The sequence below is a fragment of the Pteropus alecto genome, unplaced genomic scaffold, assembly GCF_000325575.1.
Source record: "Pteropus alecto unplaced genomic scaffold, ASM32557v1 scaffold196, whole genome shotgun sequence".
Taxonomy (NCBI): domain Eukaryota; kingdom Metazoa; phylum Chordata; class Mammalia; order Chiroptera; family Pteropodidae; genus Pteropus; species Pteropus alecto.
The window spans coordinates 6,184,254-6,199,043 of NW_006439717.1; the positions used below are offsets into that span (position 1 = coordinate 6,184,254).

At 34.5% G+C, this 14,790-nt stretch overlaps 1 protein-coding gene across 1 annotated transcript in view; it reads left to right on the top strand.

The window, feature by feature from the left end:
• The window catches only part of GXYLT1 (glucoside xylosyltransferase 1), a 33,598-nt gene extending 20,267 nt beyond the window's left edge, over nucleotides 1-13,331 (top strand). Inside the window, exons 5-7 of the mRNA XM_025050270.1 lie at nucleotides 251-374; nucleotides 671-843; nucleotides 8,557-13,331. Coding sequence (XP_024906038.1) covers nucleotides 251-374; nucleotides 671-843; nucleotides 8,557-8,718 — 459 coding nt within the window. The 3' untranslated portion in view covers nucleotides 8,719-13,331. The remainder of the gene's footprint in view (nucleotides 1-250; nucleotides 375-670; nucleotides 844-8,556) is intronic.
• The last annotated feature ends 1,459 nt before the right edge of the window (nucleotides 13,332-14,790 follow it).

The following is a 14,790-nucleotide window of genomic DNA, read 5'->3' on the forward strand; positions in this document are numbered from 1 at the left end:
CTCTTGCCCTCTTTCCTGGCTTTTATTAGTTTTAGCACTTCTACATACAGGATTAGAGAACTTCTTTTTGTCCAGCTGGACAGTCTTACTCATATTTAGGTTTACATTAGGGTCACTGGGTTTTGTAACAAAAGAAGTTTACATTTCTTGTTGCTCTGTAATGTTTGCTAAAGGTAGAATTGTGAACTTTCATTATGCCACCATTGTAAACCTGGAAGCCTGAGGATCTTTTTAATTTATTTACTAACAGAATGATATGACAACTGCACGACTACGATGGGGAGATATACTTATGCCATTGCTCAAAAAATACAAACTAAATATCACATGGGGTGATCAAGATCTGTTGAATATCATATTTTTTCATAATCCAGGTAATCATTTAAATTTCTTTAATTCTTTGTATTTGTAAAAATTTTAGATAATATTTAGTCAAAAATGAAGAAATGCATTTAATTGATTTTGGCTTGTATTAATGATTATCACTCTTTTTAAGACAGTAAAACTTCTTAAATACTGATTTAGTAAGAAGAGCTTTAAATGCCAAACATTTTTTAGTATTCTGAATTTTATTCTGTAAGAGCTATATTTTTAAACTAAAATTTTTGCAAAATGTTAATTCTGTGGAATTAGGGTTATTTGCTTCATTGTTTTGTCTTTCTTCACATAGAAAGCCTTTTTGTTTTTCCCTGTCAATGGAATTATCGACCAGATCATTGTATATATGGAAGCAATTGCCAAGAAGCAGAAGAAGAAGGAATCTTTATTCTTCATGGGAACAGAGGTGTTTACCATGATGATAAGCAACCAGCATTTAGAGCTATTTATGAAGCACTAAGAAATGTAAGGATTTTTAAAAAAAGTTTTTATGTGGAAATACTTCCAAGCTCACAGGGAATTTGCAAGCATAGTACAAAGAATTTTCATATCTTTTACTCTAATTCATCAGTTATTAACATTTTACCCCATTGCTTTATCATTGGTTCTCTTTATGTATATACATTGCTTTTTTCTCACCCTTTGAATGTGAGTTGAATACATCATGCTCTTTTACCCCTAAAAACTTCTGTGTGTTTTCACTAAAATCAAGAACATTCTCTTATCAACTACAGTGTAGATATCAAACTCAGGAAATTTAATATTGATACCGTACTTTAATCCATGTGTCTTTACTCTTCTTTGATCTAGGACAGTTTCTTAGTCTTTCTGTATATTTTATGGCATTGACAGTTTTTGGATGATAGAGCCCCATCGCCCTCATGTTATTAGAATGTTCTTCATGTTGACGTATCTGATGTTTCCTTATGATGGGGTTCAGGGTATGCCCTTTTGGATACTGTATAAGTGGTATTGTGTCCTTTTCAGGGTATAACATTCACAGTCACTTTTGTCTGCCTTACATTGGTGATGTTGATTTTGATCACTCAGTTAAAATGTTCAGTTTCTCCACTGTATATTTTTCCTCTTAGAAGCAGTCTATGGGGAGGCTCTTTAAAATCATGTAAATGCCCTGCTCATCAAAATTTCTGTACTAGATTTAGTATCGTCGTTCTTGCACAAACCAGTCTTTACTGTGGTAGGTGCAAATTGATGATTGTACAGCTCAAGCATTCCTTCCGCATATAATTTTGGCACTCTGCTGTAAGGAAGAGCCCTCCTTTTTTGCCCATTTTTTGATCCATACATTATCAATTTGAACTCATTAATATGTATTTTTTCAGTGATTTATAATGCATTATTCCTTTTATTTATGTTGATGCCATAGTTTCACATTTGGCCATTGAGAGCCCTTTTGGCTCCCTCTTGTGCCCTTTTGACATATTCCCATCATTATTTTGAGTACCACCTCATTATCTGTCCCAACAAAATATTCCAGGCTCATCTTGGTATACCTTTGTTACCCTACCCCTGAAATTAGCTGTCTGTCAAAGGAACTCTGGTTCCTTTTGGTGGGCTCTGGGTGCTAGGCATGCTTATTGCAACAGGGGTGTCTTCTCTTCTTAGCCCTTTCATTTCATTGACAGAGCTAGGAAACACACACACACACACACACACACACGCACGCACACACTTATAATTATGTACTCATACCAACACACACACACACACACGCACACACACACGCTTATAATTATGTACTCTAACCAGTGCCTCCAGTACCATTTCTCCAAGTACCATTTCCTTGCCTTGTCCTACTCTGTGTTTCTGTGTTTTATCTCCTTTCTTCCAGAATTAGAATCTTGGCTCCTAACATAAAACATTTCTTCATTTGCTTAATCCTACAATACTTAAATATTTAAAATAATTTGAAAAATGCTTCATTCATACCATTATCTCCACTCCCCTCTTTGCAAAAAACCAGCCTACTAAAAAGAGTTCAGAATGTGTTTCCAGTCATTTCTGCTCCTCTTTCCTGCCCCCGGACAAGGGTGTATACTCAATACTCTGTTCAGGAGTTACTTGGATTAGTTCCTTTATCCTCTCTTTTAGTGAGATTATTTTATTCATTTGAAATACTATTGGGTTTGTTTCAATATACTTTCAGTTTTAAGTTTTTCTCCCCTCATTCATGCTGATTTAACTTTAATTTGAAATGTGGAATATATAATATACTTCAAAACGTTAAACTATATAAGAATTTACCTCAGAAGTATCACTCCTTTCCCATCTCTTTCACCCCAAGACCCCCAACTCCATAGGTTATCAGTTTCTTTGTTTTCTGGTTTGTCCTTCCTGTATAGATGAGCAGATACATGTATTTTTTGTAATTTCCCTTTTCTTACACAAAAAGAAGCATACTGCTTATATTTATTCACTCTTTGCTTTTTTTCACTTAAAATATTCTGGAAATTCATGTATTTATAAATATCTTCCTCATTCTATTTTTTTTTTTTTTATAGCTATATGATACTCCGTTTTGTATGTATACCAAAGCTTATTCAACCCATCTCTTATGTTTGAACATTTTGATGGTTTTCCAACATTTGAATTATAAATAATGCAGCCTTGCTTAACCTTGCCACATACCTATTTGTATTGTCGGGAGACATCTGCAGGGTAAATTCCTGGAAGTGGGATTATTGGATTGAAGATTCATGTTTGGACTTTCTAGCCAAGGATCCTGTGCCTCACGTAAAAGCAAATCAAAGGCATTCTTGCCAACAATACATGAGGAGTCCTATAGTCTCATTGGTGGAGTGTGTTACCAAGCTTTTAAAATGTTCCATTCAAATGAGTGAGAAATGGAATCTTAGTTTAGTTCTAATTTGCATTTCTCTTATGAGTGACGTGCACCTCTTTTTATATATTTAAGAACCATTTTTATATCTTTTTTTGATGAATATTCTTTCAAATCTGTCACTTATTCTGAAGTTTTAAAAGTTATTGCTACATATTTTATATACCACAGAGCTCACCCATTTAAAGTGATTCAGTTATTTTTAGCATGTTTGCAGAGTTATACAACCATCACTGTGAAGGAGTTCGGTCTTCACTCCCCCACCCCTGACAACTGTTGTAAGTTACTAGTATATTAGGCATATCAGTCCTTTATCTGTGATATCTGTTGTAAATATTTTCTCCCAGTTTGACTTTGTTTATAGCATATTTTGCCATTCATAGTGGTTTGTCTTTTAAAAATTTTGCGTAGTCAGGTTTGTCAACCTTTTTTTTTTAAAGTCAGAATTAGAAAGCCTTTTCCCAAATGTACTCAGGTTATAGAAAAATTCACCTATATACTGTTTTATTTATTATGTTTAGTCTTCTGCTCAATATGGAATGTGTCTAATTCGATCTTTTTCCAAATGGCTATCGTGTTGCCCCAACACCTTTTATTTAAAAGTCTCTGTGTAACCCCAAAATTTGAGATACTGACTTTATCATATACTAAAGCTCCATTTGTGATTTCTGGATTTTGGTTATTTGTGCACTAATACTCCACAGTATGTTAAAGACTTCGTATTGAGTTTTAATATCTAGTATAAAGCCACCCCCTCTTCATAGCCTGTCCTTCTCAGCTTTTTCCTAGATGTTATATATTTATTTCTACATAAATATCAACTCATTTAACTACCTAAAAATCATGTTGATATTTTTATTGGGAGTGTATCAGCTTCATATATTAACTTAGGGGCTCCTGACATTTTGATGGTGTTGAGACATCTTAAGAACAAGGGCTGTTTTGCCATTTATGCCTTTCAGGAAAGTTTAATAGTTTTCCTCAGAGAGAATTTAAACATAAGTTTATGCTCAAGTATTTTATCTTTTTTGTTGCCTTTGTAAATGAGGTCTTCTCTCTTAAGCATTTGTTTTATAGTGAATTTTGGGGAAAAATACTGCCCCTCTTTCACCCCTGCCCCAGATATCTGTTCTCTTTTTTTCTCATTCTTACAGTTCCCTTTTGTGTTAAGGTGGTTTAATAAGGGGAGATGATTATATTTCACGCACCTCTAGAATGATACCAGGTCTCCGTGAATATGTTGGGGACCAAGACATGGGGCAAATCCAAATGAGGACTAAATTTGTGATTTTGTTTAATGAGCTGTATCACTCACTATCCATGCAGCTAATTCATTGATACCTGGGGAGAAGTATATGTGACCACTCATTTCTCATGCAGCTGTGCTCTTTATTCTGCTAGACTGTGCCCAATCTTATGTGGATGCAAAGACAAAACATAAGTAAATAATAAGAGTTCTAGTTTGGTTTAAATACGAGAGTCAGGAGAAGAGCTGATGCTTCTATTTGCTAGATTCTCATTCGCTGATGATTGAAAACCTCTGGTCTAGTATAGCTTCATTAATAAGAATGAGAATAAAAATACTTAACTGTAATCCATTGTGACAGAGACTGTACTAAAACTATGAGAGAGGGTAACAGTTTGCTTTGAATAGCCAGGGAAGGCCTTCTTCATGAGAGGGCATTTGAAGTGGGTCCTGAAGAATGAGTAAGAATTTACAAGAAGAGCAGGGACTGCCTGGGCCAAGAACTGCCTTCAAAAAAAGGCTCAGGGGTTATGAAAAATCCACAGGAGAGGTTAATTATTGAGCCCTTCAGTTTGACTGGAGTGATGGGTGAAGGTAGGCAATGGCTGGGTCGGGGATGATGTGATGATGTGATGATGTGCTGTGTTAAGGTGATCTGTGGCAATAAGTAATTGGTGTTTTCTCCTGGAAATCAGTTTCTCAAACTTAGTAGTAGGTAAAGTGCTAACAGCATTGTAAGTTACAGTTTTAGTGTATTATTTGCCAAGTTTCCTGTCCTATAAACTTGACACATAAGGATTCTGAATGTCAGTTTATCTCAGTATAGCTATACTCATTGAAGAATTATAAAATTTAGTGTTGGTGTTCATTTTAATGTAGCAGACCTTGTATGCCTACAGAAATCAATGTTTATTTTAAACATTTTTATCATGAGTGGTCAAAAGGTGATAAAAATGAATAAAAGTACATTTGGGGGTTTTGAGACTTTGCAGGACAGAAAAGAAATGCATTCTTATAAAAATGTGATTTCTTTGTTTCCTTTGAGCATTAAGAAATACATTACTAAAGAATTAAATCTTACTAATTTATTTGCTCTTTTATAAGTATGTACCTTTAAAAAGCTGAGTAATAGTTTTAAGCTGATTAATTACACTTGACTTTTAAAAAATAAGTCTTTTAAAATGACTTCAAATACAAATTAATGATTTTTTCGTGTTTGTTTTGGTTATGTGGTAATTATCCATTTTTCAACTTAATGAAGTTAATCAGTCTTTTATGGTGCTCTTGGATAGTGTTTTTTATCTTCCCTTATCTATAATTCAGTGAGAAGCATAATTTTTAAAAGAATTGCATTCAGACAAGGGTATTTATGCAAGTTTCAGACAGATGCTTAGTCATAGCCATCGAATGGAATGAACAATATGAATTATAAAGGATGCGAATCATCTTTAAATTGTAAATACATGGCTATGTCTGCCAGCAAATCAGTTTTTACAATCTATACATATTTGTTACATATCAGTTGTTGAATGAATAAAAATGTTGAGTAAAAATTGCAAATTCAAAATGGGAACAAAACATTTTATTGCTCTATAAGGTATTTTCTGCTTAACGTATTTCATTCTGAATTATTATATTTCTTGGTGTTTCGGTGTTAGCTTTGATTTACTTCACACCCTGCCTTTATTTGCATAACTATATCTGCAAGGGAGTCTTGAGTGTTTCTCTCTTAAACTACCTTCTTGTACATAGTTGGTACTTAGCATTTCTTGGCTTGAACTGCCATTCTGCCATAGTTCTAAAACATGTTCTGTTCTTTGAAAGTGCCTTGGGTTATGTAATAATGGTCATCAAAGCCTCACTCTTGGCTGCCTTTCAGCTGACAGTCCTCTACGCAAAGCCTGACCTTCCCAAGAGTTTGTGTACTGGGTGCTTGCTGTGCCAGTGACGAGGGACCGAGGAGCTGTGTTAGGAAAGGCTTCTCAGAGGGGCTGGCATTTGAACTGAGCCGTAAGGATGAGTACCAGGCAGAGAAGGGAAGGTGAAGACGAGTCAGGCACAGCACGTAGTGTGGGAAGGAGGCCTGTAGTCGGGTTGGAACACCTAGATGCAAGTTACGTACTGCCCAACTCTGGGTATTGTTCATTATGTGAATGGCAAAATGCAGTGACTTTAGGCAATATTTGTGTAGGTGAAAATGTTAGTAATTTATCATCTTCTTCCTTGAAGGTCAAATTGCTTGTATTATATTAGTGGACTAATTCATCAGGCACAGTTTTAATTTCAGGAAAGTAGTCATCAAAAGACTTTCCCAGTGAAGAAAAAAAAATTTTAACCACGGACACTGGGATTTAACCACAGTTGTTTAAGTATGCTTTTGTACACATTGAAATGTTACTTGACAGTATCACTTGATAAATGTGATAACCCTTGGTAAAGGTTACCTTCAATTTGGCTGCCACTTTTAACCTCAAACAAATTTAGGCATATCTATGTATAGCACAGCACTTTTCCCAGTTTCCCACTGTTACTTGAGCTTGATCTTTCAACAGGTTTTTGGAAACTGACTTGGCATGGTTTTGTTGCTTATTTGGATTAGGCGGTGCTGTGTGGTATTGAAGCAATTGCATTTCGGGAGCTGGGCAGCTGGGATGGAATTCTGGTGTTGCCACTTACTAGCTTTGTAACTGTGGAAAATGATCTCTGCCCGCCTTAGTTGTTTCATTGTGAGTGGAGATAATTATATTACCTATTTCTTAAAGTTGGTGTCTGGCATGTAGGAAGTAGGAAGTGCCCTTTTTTAAACCAGTCCAGGTTTCAGTAGTTTCTCCCATGCTAGCTGCTGCTGTTTTCATTACATTTTTCCTAACTAGACTTCCCCTTTCTTTTGTCTTCATAACGATTTTAGATATTTATCTTCAGTATATGTGGTTGAGTTTAAAAAAATCACCCCAAAAGTGATAGTTTCATGCAGTTAATGCTCACAGTTTTATTGCTCAAGCAATACCAAGGTTTAGGATCTCTTTGCATCTCTGAACTGATAAAATCCATGTAATAAATTAGCATCTAAGTTCATCCTTTTCTCCATAGATTGACTTCAGTTTTCTGCAGACTCACTAATTGTGATTTGAATGGTGCTTTCATTTCCTCTCTCTGTCATGGTACTGAACCTCAGGGATAACCTCGGGTCATCTGAAGCCCTCCAAGATTTCAGGTTCTGAATTTCCTTTGGTATCTTGCATTTTTCACTGACTTCAATCGTTCACATAAAAATGTTCAATTTTCAAGCCCCATTCATATTTGTAATTGAAAATGCAGCTAGTTGCAAATGCTAAATCAAAAAATATACCTGGTTGAAAATACCTAGGTCACAACTTAATCACTGCCACATTGTTTCCCAAAATGCATTTCGTAGGTTATATATGTTATTTTACAATAACAAAGGACTCTGGTCAAAATATATTTTGGAACTAGTGGGCCAAACAGCATTCAACAGATGTATTTTTTGTTTTACTTTTTAGAGTTTTTCACATGTCAGTGTGAATACCTACCAAGAGTGTATGTTATTTCGCAGTTCTCAGACGTATTTATCGTTGGGACCCTTTCGTGCAGTTAGGGTTCTTTGGGAAATGCAGATCTGTGGTATCATTTTACATTCCTCCCACTCCATACCTCTGTCTCATTCCTTTTCAGTCCAGCCTCAACACTGTTATCAGTGATTTGGGGCTCATTGGTTTCTCTCAGATACCTTTTGGTTGTCATCTCACACCAGTCAGTATCTCTGGCTATTCTCTGCCCTTGAACATGGAAGAACTCTTGCCTTGGCTTGGAATGCTCTGCCTTCATTGCCTCTTCTCTGTAAAGCTTTCCCTCATACCCCCAGTGATTTACCATTATTTTCTCCCTCCTATAATGTGAGATTAAAGTTTTTACTTTATTCGTTGAAAATATTTGTTGAGCATATACTTTTGTGAGACTTTAAATGGAGATTGTCAGTATTAAATTTAGTGAAGTTATTTGGAATTAAGTACACATTTACATATATTTTTGTCTTCTTATTTTCTTTCTCTAGTGTTCTTTTGAAGATGACAACATCCGTTCCTTGTTAAAGCCTTTAGAACTGGAACTGCAAAAGACAGTACATACATACTGTGGAAAAATTTACAAGATATTTATCAAACAGCTAACAAAAAGCATACGAGACCGTTATGATAGACCACCAAAGGAAAGGTGATTCTTGGTGACCACCGAATCAAGTGAATTAAAACAACAAAATATTAGAAGATATATGTGAAGGAATAGTCTTGAACGAAGTGTACGAGAAGGAATTATTCATCTTCAGAATAATTTTTTTCCTGAAGAAATTAAGTGAGCAATATATTCATATAATGAAGAATAAATTAAAGTCTTGGACCCCAACAAAAAGACATTTTTCATCTCTGATGTGTTGTAATGTTATTTGCTATCCTTCCAGTGTTGATGAATATATTGAATTGTGTAGCCTACAGACTTTGGTTGACTTATTTTCAAGAGAGTAAGAACAGTAGGGGTGTATGGATGGAGAGAATGTACCTCATACACAGTGGAAACAAACTGTGAGTATAGCAATAATTTTATGTCAGCACTAACCTCACTTTAAATGTGTGAGAAAAAAGTTGTTTACAGGAGCAGAAAAAATTCTGTTTCTAAAGAAATGTGATGTAACCATCGACAATCTTCATGTGCCTTTATAGATTTCATCTCGTTTTAAAATCGTTCCTTGTGACAATCATGTTTAAATTTATTTTTAGATTGTAAGTAAGTAAGCTGCACGTTTAAAATTGAGCTGTATAAGAAAGAAGGAAGACTGAAAATTTTGGAGTTTTAGTCTCTGTGTTTATGAAACGTGGCGTTTTCATTTGTCTTGCCAAACTTAGATCTAAGATTGTTAAACAGATCCTTTGGGAAACATTTTTTTTATCACTTTAAATGAAAATTTTCAGCTTTACTGGGCATTCTGGAAATAAAAAATATGCTGATAATAAAGTGAGAACCTACATGGTATTACATGATGGTGGAAAATGTGATGGACCAAAATACATAAGCTATATACTTCCGGTGAACAGTAATTTTAGTTTTAGTGGAGCAGAAAATGAATGATCTATTTAAACTTCTTTTCTTCTACCTCAAAATGGCGTAGCAAGGTATTTTTGAAGAAGCAACTATATAGAGCCTTACTTTAAATAAGTCAGATAACTTTCATGAATGATTCAGATTAAGAAAATTGTTACCTCTGACTATACAAAAAGTAGTTTTGATTGGGTTAATGTGGTATCTTTCTTTTTTGAATATTACTTAAGACTTTTTTTAATGTTGAAAATATGAGAAATATTACTTCTCGTAGTGTTCTTGACAGCTATCTAATTAATATAACGATGGATTCTGAGTACTTAACACGTGCTATGGCACATACCTCATTTTACCAAGTGCTATATGGTTATATTCTTTTTCTCTTTTTGATATTTTAATGCTTAAATAGAGAAATGGAAATCATGAAGGAAAAATATCACTTCTATGAAAATAGTGATGATTGGTTTCATGAGGACACAGTGCTCTGTGCAGACATAGAACATACAGAAAGATGATCAGTACCGTTGTCTCCTATCTTTTGTAGTTCAGTCAAGGACACATTGAGAGAAGGTGTAAGGAAGGCAGATTAGTTGATAACTAGCCTAGCTCTCTTAGATGCATTTAGAGAGCACAGTCTGTACATCCTTGACAGAATTACCATGGTGAATATAATAGTTTATGAACTGTGTTGAAGTTGAGTTTGCTAAGTAGAAAATGAGAATCCTAGAATTTTCAAGTTTGGAGGGTATGTAGAAGATTGTTTCTAACAGTCCCCAAATAAGACAATTGCTTGCCTGGCTGTATCAGACTCTCGGGGAGCTTGTTGAGAATGGATTTCTGGGTCCACTGTGTGTAGGATGGGGTCTACAAATTTTTTTTTTTTTTTTTAGTGAAGAGATTTAAAAATAACACAAAAGTAGAGTGAATAATATAGTGGTGCTGATTGTCCAGAGCAAGCTTAACCATATTTGCATCATCTACCCCTTTTTTCTTTGCTAAAGTATCTTTAAAGAAAATCCCAGACATCATGTTATTTCACTGCCATGGACATTTTGGTAACTTCAATGACATACCTCCTCGATATTAAATGAATATCCAGTTTTTAAACAAATTCCCCTGATTGCCTCCAATGTTAGAATCAGGGTGCAAAAATAAGTCACAGTGTGATTCTGTTTTTGTTAGGATTCTATTTTTCATGAGCCCCTCAGATGATTTTGATGTCAGCTAGTTTGGGAACTACTGGAAATAATTTTGCCAACTTGAAGGTTGAAGTTAGGATATCACAATTCTTGTTACAGTTGGTGGATTGTAATTGTGATTCTGAAATATTAGAGGAAGTACTTGGAGTTATTGAAAAGATATGAATTTATATTAATAGTAAGTTACTTAGATTTAATTTCCTCAGTGAGCAGAGAATCTCAGACCCACGGAATCGGGTTGGTTGATTGGGACTATGTAGAGCATGATCATAGTTTAATTCAACTGGACTGTACACTGTGGCCCCACATGTTGCGGCTTATTTACATTGTCATACATTCTGCATTGTTGATCAGTTGGAAGAGTCTTCGTCTGGTTTATTCAGACCTGGTCTAATTGGGCATTTTACCATAAATTGGGTTATGGTGAAAACTCTCCATTTAGTGACTGTTTTATCTAAAATTGAGGATATCACAGAAAGTCCATAACAATATTAAAATGAGTTTTCTGAATTTATCTTTAGATAAGGTAACCTTTTCCTTGAGAATTCTCAAGAAATGCAATTCTCAGTGTTAATGAGGTTAAATTATAGAACTTAGAGAATATTTCTATTCACAAAACACTATATCTATGCAGTTTATATAAATTATATTATATAGTCTTTGAGTCTGTGTGTTAGAACAATTCTGACCTCAGAACTATCTCTGGGCTATAGTATTACCAAAGTGGAATGACTTAAATGTAGTCAGACTTCATTTATGTGAAGTAATCATCTTAGAAGAACTTGGAAAATCTTTAGAAATATATATTGTGATTTACATTTTAAGAAAATAATTTTTTCCCCTTAGGAGTAGTTTCGCACATATAAGGTAACTCAGTTATCTTTGGATACTTTGGAGCCTGAAACAATATTACTGCTTGCTTATTGCTCTCATTTTGCTTTCAGTGAGATATTATTGGTGTGATGGAAGGAAAATCAGACTGAACTAGATCTGGACTCTCTTCCTGGTTAGGGATCCCAGGCATATTATTTAACCTTTTCTGTGCCTTGGGTTTGTAAACAATCAATATGCCCTTCTAGCCTCAGAAGACTCAGAGGTCATGAGTTATGAAGTTCTGAGGTTCAGAAGAGATGAAAGATTTGAAAGCATTCTTCATGGCTTATATCATGCTACATCAGCATTACTGTCCAAGTTCTCTCTTGCCCTGTCTTCTCTTCTACAGATCATTCTGTTTCCTTAGGCCGAATGTTTCTGACATGTATTATATATCCAGTATGAATTTGCTTATATTATGCAAGGAAGCGTTTTTAAGGATGAGAAAGTGGAGAAGAAAAGAATGATGTAAATGAATGATCAAAAAAAAAGAAGGAAAAGAGAGGAAGTGAGAAAAGTGAAGAAAGAGAAAGGAATAACAGAATGGCAAAAGGCAGAGTGAAAGATGGAATGAGAGGTGGGAAAATCGAGACGTAGAGATGGAGAGGAATGGTGTGGAAACAGTCACTTATTGAGTTGTAGCCCCCAACCCTGTGCCACTGTCTGCTGGCCTCTCTCTAGTTCAGTGCATGAGGCCTTCCAGGGTCAGGAAGGGTGCAGGCTTTCATGGAAGGGGGCAGCAAAGCTACCTTGGTTTCATTTGTTGATACTAGAGTTGTTTCCCAGTCACTGTACTCACTGGTTATTTACTGCTAATGATTCAACATTGTATTATTTTACTGGATCCCAGTGTGTGAGCTTGGACCTGTGGAAACATGATGACAAGTATCTTCCTTTTTAACGTCGTTTTAGTCATTCCAAATGTTGGCTTATGCAAGACTAACCACGTAGAATCACATGGGAGGTTAGGGTGGAGGGGATGGCTTCATTAGGTCTGAAGGGGCCCAAGAATTTATTGCAGCAGTTTTCCAAGATGATACTGTTAGTAGGAAGCTAGGTTTGGGAATCGCTGCCCTACCTTGAATGGCAGCTTAAGCAATGGCAGCTTAAATCCCATCTATTGATTTCTTAATAGGCATACTTTCAGTTGAACTGTTATGAATGGATTCAAGAGAACAGGAGATAGCAGAAATACATTAAAGGGAAAAAAACCTTAAAATAGTATTCAGTGTCTTCTTTTTCAGAAGTTTATATTGTAGGTAATAAATACCTAGTAGTAATCAGAACCTTTTTGAAGTGGTTTTAGAAAGACCATTGATGTTTGTTTTTTTAAATAAATTTTTGATTCTTTAGAGAAAGTGAAGAAAAGTAGAAGAGCAATATGTCACATGTGGGATCAGTTACCCATTTTTTAAATGTAATTTCACATGTCTTAACAATTTCCTTTTAATATTTAATAAAAGTAGATTAAATAATCTGTACTGTAACAACAGTTAATCTTTTTATGCACTGCCAAAGCAACCCTTTTTTGACTATTAAATTCTGGCCAAACTCTTCTGGTGTTTGTTGTTTCTTAATTCATTGAATATGAAACTAGATTTTTAAAACAAGTTATAAAATTATGTAAACTTAAGACAAGTCTAAAGGTGGTACAAGAATGTCCTTATTTTTAAACTAAAAATGAATATTAATTCAACAGAATTATGAGAAGAACATGAAATAGCATATTGGACTAGGCAGTTTAAAATTGATTACAAACCAATGTCAGACATATTTTAAATGAAAAATGTGTATTGTCACCTCATCTCCATTAATAATTCCATATGTATAATGGGATTATTTCTTTAGCATTTTCTGTAAACTCAGTTTTCAAACAAAAGAGAACCCTTGAAAAGATATAAAGAAAATAAAAAAAATTCTCTCACAAATACTATGAATACTTTTGGAGGATCTGTGGTCAGACATTTCGATATCAAACTTAACTGTTGTAGAGGCTTTTTCATTTTTATACACAATCTGAATGTGTGAGCATATTCATACACATAACAATAGCAACTGTAAAAATTGAAGAGAACACAACTTTTTCCATTTAAAAAGTAAATCGACTTTGATGATGATAGAAAATAGCTCTTTTCAATCTTTGTATAAAACCTCTTCAGGGAATATTGGAAAGCTGTGCAAAAGTAATTCAGAACTTGTAGATTGTGTCATTTATTTAAAATTTAGCAGAACACACATGTATCCCATTCATTGTCATTTTTGAGAGTTGGGTCAGTGGTTTTTAATGGGTGCTGTAACAGCAGCTCTATGAAGGAGATGATGGTTTGCACCTGTTCCTGAAACCAGAAACTGGAAAAAATTGCAGTTGTTTCAATTTTGTACAAGCATTTTGCACAAGCATATTAATACTTTGAGTAGTGGTAGCTGTAAGCTGCAGGAAAGCATTTTGCTGTAATGTGACATACAAAAATTACTACCCTTAAATTGCTTTTTACCTTGAAATGATATGGTTTTAGGATAATTTGAATATCTTCCTCCAGGTATTTTTTTGTATCTTGAAGTTCATTAAAGGTGAATATAGAATTATAGATTTGGATGTTACCTCAGAATAATGGAAAGTTGTTTTGGGGGAGTTGAACTCATCTTTTTCTTGAGAAACTGTTGCCATTACTAAATAAATATTTACTTAATAAATGTTTAGTTTCTTTTATGTGTCTGGATTCTAGCAATCGAAAACAATTTTGAAATCTTTTGAGTTAGGATAGGATGCTTGATTAACTAGAAGTCTAGAAACTATATCCTAAGGAACAAATTTCCCTCATGTTCCCTCACATGTGGACCAACTTATTAATTATTAAGGTCATGAATTCATTAAGGTAAACCTCAAATATGAAATGATAAAACAATTGAATGAGATTAAAAAAAGATTATAGGCCTAAGAAACAAGGATCAAAAGGATGCCATTAAAAATATGATAAATAGGAACAGAAAAGACAGTTGAAAATTAAATTGCTGATATAGAGGAAAAGTGTAGCACAGTAAATCAAATTCCAGTTACCAGCAGCAGAATAATTTGAACATGTTTCCAAATGATTGCCATGAGAATGAGTAAAGCTAAGGGCAGT